Source organism: Camelina sativa, chromosome 13 (genome assembly GCF_000633955.1).
Source record: "Camelina sativa cultivar DH55 chromosome 13, Cs, whole genome shotgun sequence".
Taxonomy (NCBI): domain Eukaryota; kingdom Viridiplantae; phylum Streptophyta; class Magnoliopsida; order Brassicales; family Brassicaceae; genus Camelina; species Camelina sativa.
The window spans coordinates 23,038,615-23,049,095 of NC_025697.1; the positions used below are offsets into that span (position 1 = coordinate 23,038,615).

A 10,481-nucleotide genomic window follows, 5' to 3' on the forward strand; every position below is an offset into this window, starting at 1 on the left:
ATTAGAGCTGCTTTCGCGGAGTTTTTCTCCATGGTTATATTCGTTTTCGCGGGTCAAGGCTCTGGGATGGCTTATGGGAAGCTAACCGGAGATGGTCCAGCCACACCTTCGGGTCTTGTGGCCGCGTCTTTGTCACATGCGTTTGCGTTGTTCGTTGCGGTTTCCGTTGGAGCAAACGTTTCAGGCGGCCATGTGAATCCCGCCGTTACGTTCGGAGCTTTTATAGGCGGAAACATTACCTTGTTAAGAGCTATTCTTTATTGGATCGCTCAGTTACTTGGTGCAGTTGTAGCTTGCTTGTTGCTTAAGGTAAGCACAGGCGGTATGGAAACGTCAGCGTTCTCGCTATCCTATGGAGTCACACCGTGGAATGCCGTAATTTTCGAGATTGTGATGACGTTTGGGTTAGTTTACACGGTTTACGCTACTGCCGTGGATCCTAAGAAAGGTGATATTGGAATCATTGCTCCTTTAGCGATTGGGTTAATCGTTGGAGCTAATATTCTCGTCGGTGGTGCGTTCGACGGAGCCTCTATGAACCCGGCGGTTTCGTTTGGTCCGGCCGTGGTTAGCTGGACGTGGACGAATCATTGGGTCTATTGGGTTGGTCCTTTTATCGGTGCAGCCATTGCAGCTATTGTTTATGACACTATCTTTATCAGTAGTAATGGACATGAACCACTTCCTTCTAATGATTTCTAAGTTAGGGTTTTAAATCTCCTGGTGTGTCCTACTAAAGGGTATTGTGAGAGATATTGATGTTATTTATTCTCTCATGTGTCTTTTTCTAATGTTTTTTTAGTTGTGTGGCTGAAATGTTGATTCTACTACATACAGTATGTTGTTTTTAAGTGATTAATAAATCGATTGATGGAGAATTTAACATTAATTTCAAATTAGATTAAATTATTATATATCTTGGATTTACGTACGTAGTAGTATTCAGCCACACGTAAGAAGAATTCATGTACAACGAATTCTATGTGATGGCATATTCTTGAGATTATGCTTCCATAGTGAAAACATATAAAATATACGTAATGGGACCCGCTATTATCAATACTATGTAATATATGGTTAGTTGGCCCATGCACGTAAGCACGTTCTATTATGTGAATCTTGTTTAATTATATATTTGAGTGGATTTAATTATTTAAAACGAACAAATAAAAAGGAAGCAATCTAATACAGAATGAAAAAAGAATGAGAGACAATTTATTCATTCGATTAGGCTAGCAGAATATTAAAATTTTGCTTTAAAGGTTAGCAGATCAAAAATACAGAAAAATTCACGTTTGGTGGAATTGCCGTATGTACTATGTGTGTCATATAAAATGGGTTACAGATGTTAAAATTTTGTTTATAATTAATTAGATTGAAATATGAAGTTAGATTTATTTTATATGTATTAACGGTATCTCGGTGTCCCGGTTATTCCTCTAAACAAACGCGTTTGGCAGTCGCTTGCACGTTCAAGCAAAGTGCGATGACGAGATTTGATACCGTCGAGTCTCGATCTACATCCCACAACCCTCCCCAATCATTATAACGTCGTGGATTTATAAGATATAATAATATATATATTAATGGTCGTAGGATATAACTTTATACTATGTTAGAGCATTATCACTGCAGCTTAAACATATTTCATGTCTCTGGTCAACTTAAAAAAAAAATGCTCCTTAACCTATCGAAAAATTTATTGATTTTTTTTGGGTCTCTTTGGTTTATAAATTTTTTTCTGTGTCTTTTCTAGCTAACAAATTTTTTTTGTGCACCTTTAATTTACAATTTTTTTTAATTTTGCTCCTTAAACTTACAAAAAATGTTTTGTGCCCCTTTTCTTATACGTATATGCCTCTTTAATCTATGTAACCGGGACGGTCGCATTGCCCGCCCCTAGTTAAGCCGGCACTAATCATCATTTCACATAGAAAAAGAGAACTCAATATTTTTGTTAAAATAAAACCTTTAGTGAAAGAAAGAAAAAATAAAAACCAATATTTTTTCTATGTATGAGTTCTCGAATAATCAATAGTTTCTTGACATTAAAAACACATACAAAAAAAATGTCAATAGTCGGATAGATAACAAAGTAGAAGGAATTGAATTGTTGTGTATTTATTACATATATACATGATATTTGCTTGATGATTTAAAAAAGTCCACACTAAAATGTTATAATTATATCAATTGACCAATTCTCAATATGTAAATATCATTAAATATTTTTGGAGGTTTTACACAAGAATAATATTTACACACACAAAAATAAATAAAAACACTATAATTGAATAAAAAAAGATTTAACTTTTACTAACGGATTCAAGGAAGCATTAGTTTTCGCCATCGCCGCCTTCATCTTCGTGCAGTGATGATCTCACGAGAGTCACGTCTGACGAACTTGAATATAATATGTAAAACCAACCACTAAAACTTGTATTAAAAACAAATATGTCGTTGTCGCTTGATTTTTTTTTTTCTTAAAATTTCTGGTATTATAATTAACTTCATAAGGGGTTACATAGTTAGAGTAATGGGTGCCATAAAACAACAACAAACACAGGGGTGAACAAGCCCGGAACAAGGAACTGAAATAACAAGAACAAGAAAAAGATAAAGAGGGGGAGAGAGAGCGGAACCAGATCAAGAGAAGATCCTGCAGCTTCGGGTAGTTGTCGCTTGATGTTGTAAATCAATGTTTAAGCTGTTATAATTTTCAATATTTATTTAGAAAACACTACAAACTCTTTACAACTATAAAATACAGTATTCTTCAAAAAGATCAAATAACAATCATTAAACAAACACATCCTTCGAGTTTTGTAACTCAATATCAAATAAAGACTCTCTAATCAAAAACCTCAATCCACGAATTTGACTCATAAAGCTAGTAATCTTTTGGCATTTCTAACATGGATTTAAATAAATAGGCCTATCCCTATATTAGTAAAAGAGAAGTACATAATCTTCTTCGGGTCGGGTCAATTTAGTGAAAATAACCCGAGATTAACTAAATGGATACGGATTAGAAATACCCGTGAAATATTAAATGGACCATCCGGTTACATGTCGCAGCTTTAGAATCAAAAATCATATCTCACCAACTACATCCGGGAATCGCTGAAACCATTTTTAAAAAATCACATTTACCATTTAAGAAAAACAACTATGAGAAAGAAAAGATATCATATGATACTAAATCTTACCAATCTTACCAATCAAGATTATCCTAAAGTAACAAAGTACATGCGGAAATCGCTGAAACCAATTAAGAAAAACATTCTGAAACCATTTAAGAAAAACGAATATGAGCAATCAAAGATATCATATCTTTAAAAATATATTTACGCCAATCTCAACATACTTATTAGGATACTAAATCTTACCAATCAATAAACCGCATTCAACACTATCCTACAATAACAACATCCACAAATCGTTACTTTCAATATTTTGATATCCTATTAGGATATGAGAATAATTACCTGAATATTCTGTAAACCTTAACCTCGACGAATGAATTATACACGTCTACCTATAAATACACAATTGTCATTTACTTTCAGTTCATCAATTCATCAATCGTAATACCTTTTAAAATGGCAGCAAATTTTCCAATAACTGATCTATCATCGATCAAGCCATTCAAGACTTGCTGGAAAATCCAAGTGAAAATCATTCATAGTTGGCAGAATGAAACCACTTTCTCCGGTGAGACCATCGAAATGGTCCTAGGTGATGTCTCGGTAAGTTTAATAATCATTGTACAAATCTACGAAAAATTAGAGAACACCTGATTGTACTCACCTTTTTTCCAGTTTAGGGTACTTTGATCCATTCTACTGTCAAGAAACAACAACTATATAAGTTTCAGAGACAGATCGTGCCTGGTCAGTGGAGAATCATAGAGAATTTTTCGTTGACTAAGGCAACTGGAAAATTTAGGGTCACAAAGCTCATTTACCGTATGTCTTTGTTGAACACTTCCACAATTGTCTCATGCGCGTCATTATCTGATGACATGTATCTTGACTTTATGGATTTCCAAAGCATTTTTAACGATCCTGCATTCAATGAGAACATCTTGATTGGTTTGTATTCTGTTATAAGTATTTTAATTTATCCGTTTATATATATATATATATATAATTACATTTACCAAACAAATGTTGAACTTTTAGATGTTATTGGCCAAGTTGTCAATGTTGGTGAAATGAGAATCCATGAAGTGGATAACAAGGTGAAGAAGAAGCTTGAGTTTGAACTCAGGGACACTCGGTAAGATAGTTACACTAATTGAAATTGCGTTTTAAATAACTAATATGCATGAAAATAATAACTTGCTTGTGTTGAATACAGGATGAACGTTTAGCATGTACAATTTGGGGTACTTTTTAAGTTTATAACCTTCAAAATATGAATATGAATATGTGATAATCAAAAATAGAATATGTTACATATTCATATACTAAAAATAGAATATGAATATGAACTGAGCCTTTTAAAAATAAATATGCTAATCAAAAATTTCAAGTACAGAATATGAATCGTAAATAGGTGAAGAAAACACTAACCAAATTTAGAAGGATTCAAGTATTTTAGCTCATTGTCAGTTTGGTAAATGGCTCATTCGGGATACCTGAGAAGTGCTCTCATATATACAACACACAACAAAATAAAAAGTTAAAAACTTTAGCGGAGTTGAGACAAAAAAATTGACGAAGAAGAATTCAAAGCTTACATATATAATCAAGTCTTCTTTGTAGTTTCTTCTTTTCCAGAAGAATCATCCTCTTTTAACTGCTTAAAATCGTTTACTGATCCCTGCAATATCATAAAGAAAAATACAGATCAAAATTCACAAAAGGTCAATACAGAGCAACAATTACTAATTTCAAACACAGAAAAATTATTTCAATCTCGATAATGTTTAATTCGATATGGGGAGCAATTGAATTAACTGTCTTATCAAAGGATGATTCACGGAATCATAACAGCTTACCCTATTAATCGATTTGGCGCGGAGGTCGTAGGGAAGAATACACCGAAAGCTCAATTTGGAATCCATTGATCAGTGAATCTATTTGATGTAGACCTTTCTTCCTTCAATCATCGAACAATATTTGGGGGTTTAGGACGATTTGATCACTGTATGACGTTTCGGAATTTTTTCTCAAAGTACCTCTTTCGAGATCAAAGAAAAGAGTGAATGTTTCGATTTCTTTGACAAAAAAATAATAATTATGTGTTTCTACAAAACACATAATCTATTCATCTTCCATTTACAATTTTCAAAATTGAATTATTATCTGACCCGGCCCATTTAAGCCCAGTAAGATACATAATTCTTTTTTTGGCTTTTTGAATATAATCAAAATTATATAACTCATTTGGCTAATGATATAAATTTGTAAATCAATTATTTAAATAAAAAGACAATTAATTTAACTCACGAAATCAGTACCTCCAAATTCATACTTTTTATCTATATGTTACACAGCCAGTAATATTTATAATTGTTATTATCTATATGTATATTTATATATGTATATTTATATTTTTACTACTAAAATTGTCAAAATGATTTCTCTATTCTTTACCCAAATTTATCTCACATTATGATTCCCTATTATGATCTTATAAATTTTAAATCAAATTATATTATACATAATTCAATCTATAAAAACCGATTATATAATAACGAATATTCCCCCGTGCTAAATCCGATCCTAGTATACAGTTAACTGGATTTCATCTTTTTCACAATATCTAAAGGGCTTTTGTTTAAAGCCCAAAATAAAATGAGTAAATATTATACACATACTGTATTATTCAATAATTATTTACTTTACTTGAAAAACGTACTGTAAAAAAAATGACCAAATGGTTTGACTTTGACCAAAAAGTTGGAAAAGAAGAGAGTTGTTACCCAGTCTATTGATCTCTGACATCTGATCTTGTCCTTCACTCTTACACACACACACAATAATTAGATAATTGTATCACTACTGTCTGTATAATAATACTAGTTTTTAGTTTTACTACTATTATTCACACACATTGCATAATTTTCATATTTTTATTCTGATTTTATATTTTTTTAATCCAAAATATTAGAAGTAGTAATGTAATTAATGTATTTGGAAATGAGAAATCAATAGAATAAATAACTCTTTGAATAAAAGTAATGTGTTATTGTGTAGTGTAGTAGGCTAAAGTTTTACGTATAACAAGTGAGACGGATGTGTCAATGAGACTCGGACCATAGACTTCCTTTTACGATGCTTTTTTTTATTTTGGAATATTAAATTTTCTGTCACCTTTTTCATTGTTTTACTAGAGATCTAATCTAAGTCTATAGACGTCGATGAAACAAAAAAAAAAATATGTTTTTTGATATTATACGATAGCTGTGTCCTTTTCTATCAAAGCACAGATTTGTCAGACGCATGGAAGATATATAAACAAAAAGTAGGGATATATGCAAAATAAAATCTTAAATAGAGAATGCGAAAGTGTGAAGACGACGACCTCTTGTTCTTTGTAAACATTGTAATGATGTTTTCAGCTTTAATTCTATTTGTTTCCATTTCCGTAACCATTCTACTACGGACTAACAAAGTCAATTTCTAAACTTCCCCTATATAGAAATGGAAATTTTTATACATTTTTTTGTAGATGGGAATTGGAAACTGATGTTTTATACTAGTAATTAACTTCTGAATTTGTAATTTACTATTACAGCTCTATTCGAAAATTACAGGCAATCTAACCTTTTTCATAATGTCATTGTTTCTCCTCTTTTTCTTTGACATGCTTCGTAATGTCTATGTAGAACCGTGCGGCTAGTCTAAAAGCTAAAAGCTAATAAAACTAGCTACCCCAAAAAAATCTCACCTATTTGGTTTTTCCTTTTTGTTTTATTTATTTTACTTCTCTTCTTTTGTAAACTAAAGTAACACACATCACTAGGTAGAATAGAACTAGAAGAAAGGAAAAAAACTCAAAAGTCAACTAAGTTCTTCGACTAAGATTTGACCACATCATTTCACCGTTGATTTGCTCGAAGATCTGATGAACGGCCGTCGCTATCTCATCTGCTGATCCTAATTTACAACCATCTTCAATCTGCATGCGCAAACACCATTCATTTCTCATCTCTCCAAAATCAAACAAAACTTAGCAACTAGTTTACAAAAACCTTAAAAGACACATTTCTAGGCACATACATTTTCAAGTATTTATGTTATCATGCATTTTCAGTTTCTTAACAAAAGATCTCTAAAAATGTAGATTCCTTAATTTTCCTCAAAAAGTCAAATCAACTGCTAGCTACATAAGAGTCTACTTACAATACTAATGCTTAATTTGCTTAAGCTAGGGGAAACTGAAACTGTTTATAAGATGTAAATAAAGATTAAAGAATTTTAAATACCTTAAGATTGAAAGAGTAGACGACAAAGTCAAAGGAAGAAGAGATAGTGAGATGTAGAATCGTAAGCTTTAGTTCTTCAATGGAGACAATAGCTCTTAAGATCTGTCCTTTTCCTCTCTTACACCGAACCTTCAAGCTCACATGGTTCTGTATCACCGTAGCTTCCACTTCCGCCGTCTCCCCACCGCCGAATCTCGCCGTAAATCCACCTTCCGACGTCGTCGAGACGCTAGAAACAGAAGAGTTAGTAGTACATGGACGAGACGAAGATGAAGTAGACGACGCCGTTTTAGGAGTTTCGTTAGTTCCATCGTTTCGTTTCTCAGCTTCTAGAGACTGCAAGAGTTGCTCTAGTTCCTTTATGAAATCTATTGCTCCCCCCACGATCGAAGCTTGATCACCCTAAAGAAACAAAAACGTTTTCTTCTTTAAGCTAAATATAGCGAAAGACTAGTGTGAAACGTTTTCATTAGAAAAAAAAGAAAGATTAAAAGAAGCGTTAAAACATTTTGTTACCCGTTGGAGAAACGAAGGAGGCATGAGAGACCGGAGGGAGTTTAAGTGTTCGTTCATTTGTCGTCTTCGATTACGTTCGACGGCAATGTGAGTCATTCTTTGGTTTTCAACTTCGTCGTTGTTCTTTGGAGCTCTTGTACGTTTCCGTTTTCTTTTTTCTTTGAGGACCGTCGTTGTTGCTGCTCCTCCGTCTTCTGTTCTCGGATCCTTGTCCGGGTCATCTGTTTGACCCGGATCTCTTTTGATGGTTGTTGCATCAAGGGTGTGAGTGTGACAGCTCTTTGGTTCTAGGGTTTGGATCTGGAGAAATGATTGGAGAAATGGTTCTGCTGTTGTAAAATTTGGGTCTATGCATTGANCCTTCCGACGTCGTCGAGACGCTAGAAACAGAAGAGTTAGTAGTACATGGACGAGACGAAGATGAAGTAGACGACGCCGTTTTAGGAGTTTCGTTAGTTCCATCGTTTCGTTTCTCAGCTTCTAGAGACTGCAAGAGTTGCTCTAGTTCCTTTATGAAATCTATTGCTCCCCCCACGATCGAAGCTTGATCACCCTAAAGAAACAAAAACGTTTTCTTCTTTAAGCTAAATATAGCGAAAGACTAGTGTGAAACGTTTTCATTAGAAAAAAAAGAAAGATTAAAAGAAGCGTTAAAACATTTTGTTACCCGTTGGAGAAACGAAGGAGGCATGAGAGACCGGAGGGAGTTTAAGTGTTCGTTCATTTGTCGTCTTCGATTACGTTCGACGGCAATGTGAGTCATTCTTTGGTTTTCAACTTCGTCGTTGTTCTTTGGAGCTCTTGTACGTTTCCGTTTTCTTTTTTCTTTGAGGACCGTCGTTGTTGCTGCTCCTCCGTCTTCTGTTCTCGGATCCTTGTCCGGGTCATCTGTTTGACCCGGATCTCTTTTGATGGTTGTTGCATCAAGGGTGTGAGTGTGACAGCTCTTTGGTTCTAGGGTTTGGATCTGGAGAAATGATTGGAGAAATGGTTCTGCTGTTGTAAAATTTGGGTCTATGCATTGAAGCATTTGTAGAAATGGGACCTTCTCTTCTATAGTAGTGTCTGAAAGCTGAGAAAATTGTTCTTCTAATTCACCAAATCTCATTAATCCTCCCATAATTAGTTAGCTTCAACAAAAAGAAAAAGAAAAAGAATAGTTTTTTAGGTTACCCTTTTCGAAAAAAATGGAACTTTAAAGAAATTAATGGTTTGGTGGGTGGATTTCTTAAGACAGAACAACAAAGAGGATGTACGAGGAGAGAACATTAAATTATGAGAAATAAGGAATGTTGCAGAATTTGGATAAGTTTTTGTAAATGAAATTTAAAGCATTGAATGTTATATCATCCAAATTAAAAGGAGGAAGAAGAAGAAGAAGAGTAAATGCACAAAACAAAACAGTATTCTATGAGAATTTAAGGAAGTAAAAAAATAAATTACAAGAGAGGCTTACATGAGAAACAATTGAAGCTTTAGGAGAACTCTCTCGAATGGGACTTCTTCTGATGAAGTAATAATTTATGAAAATTTGGGTTTGTATTGGTCTCTTTCCCCTCAAGTAGTCTTCAAATTTACAACATCTTCTTCATCTTCTCTCTCCTCTCAGCCAAAAACATTCTTTTTGGGGTTTGACACTTTCTAGTTTTCTTAATAAATGCAGCTTCCACATATATAAAAAAAGAGAGAAGGCATAAGGGAGAGAAGAAGAGGTTCGGTGCGTGCATGAATAAAAACGAAGGATGGAAAAATAAAGAATAAAAACCCTTAAGCCGTGAAATTCTAAATAGTCGTTTTATGTATTTTACATATAGATATAAATATATATCCGAATTTTAAATTTGTTAATATTTGAGGTTGAAAACAAATAAAAAAAATTTCTTTTTGAATATAATCTTAATATTCTGAGGCAAACAATATCTGTAGGTGTCCTGTCCTCCAGATCAAATTTATATAATTTTGTCTTCTTTAGATTTCTAATATTTTTGTTTAGCCTAAATTCTATATTTTTTCTTTGGATGGAGACAACAAAAATACTCTTTTGGTTTTTGTGTTTTGTTATTAACTAGTTTTAACTTTGACTATGTGGTCAATGTGAAGCGCTTATCTTACCTCACCATTAAAAAAAGCAGTGTTTGGATTGATATGGCTTAAACGCAGACGTTTTATGTTTCATAGGCAAAACATAGGATCTGATATTTGATATTTCGGTCGTCCAGAAAATATAATAAGTGTAACCCATAAAAGAGTTATATTCAACAAAAAAAAGTATTAGGATAGTTAGTTAGTAATTAACAGTCATTATCCAACTAATCTTCTTCTACGTTGATGTGTTGGCATCACTCGGGTTACACATTAGCCGTATATATATATTTCATTTTGTTCCCAATACAATCTGACTGCAACTGTTAGGAAGTGGCTAAATCCACATAGCTACTATACTATATACAGTATATATATATATATATGTAAATCTGTATTTTGTAGACACAACAATGAGATGGTGCGTTGGGACTAGGACTAGAGA

General features: G+C 33.3%; 2 protein-coding genes and 1 long non-coding RNA gene across 15 annotated transcripts in view; 1 reads left to right on the forward strand and 2 right to left on the reverse strand.

Annotated features, from left to right (window-relative positions):
* Positions 1-870, forward strand: part of LOC104738527 (aquaporin TIP1-3-like) — a 2,004-nt gene extending 1,134 nt beyond the window's left edge. Inside the window, exon 2 of the mRNA XM_010458691.1 lies at positions 6-870. Coding sequence (XP_010456993.1) covers positions 6-702 — 697 coding nt within the window. The 3' untranslated portion in view covers positions 703-870. The remainder of the gene's footprint in view (positions 1-5) is intronic.
* LOC104737631 lies at positions 2,461-5,233 on the reverse strand. 13 transcript variants are annotated; one of them, XR_759766.2, is made up of 8 exons: positions 5,006-5,233; positions 4,745-4,827; positions 4,578-4,642; positions 3,968-4,067; positions 3,811-3,845; positions 3,489-3,538; positions 3,390-3,417; positions 2,461-3,285 (listed from the first exon to the last, which is right to left on the reverse strand). It is a non-coding gene; the product is annotated as an uncharacterized LOC104737631 (long non-coding RNA). The 13 variants fall into 13 exon arrangements; XR_002034774.1 differs by having other exon boundaries at positions 2,461-3,412; XR_759763.2 differs by having other exon boundaries at positions 2,461-3,417.
* LOC104737632 (transcription factor bHLH57-like) lies at positions 6,724-9,707 on the reverse strand. The gene is made up of 5 exons (XM_019234392.1): positions 9,411-9,707; positions 8,963-9,084; positions 7,955-8,295; positions 7,439-7,840; positions 6,724-7,131 (listed from the first exon to the last, which is right to left on the reverse strand). Exons 2-5 carry the CDS (start codon positions 9,072-9,074, stop codon positions 7,018-7,020), a joined length of 969 nt encoding a protein of 322 aa, XP_019089937.1. The 5' UTR covers positions 9,075-9,084; positions 9,411-9,707; the 3' UTR covers positions 6,724-7,017.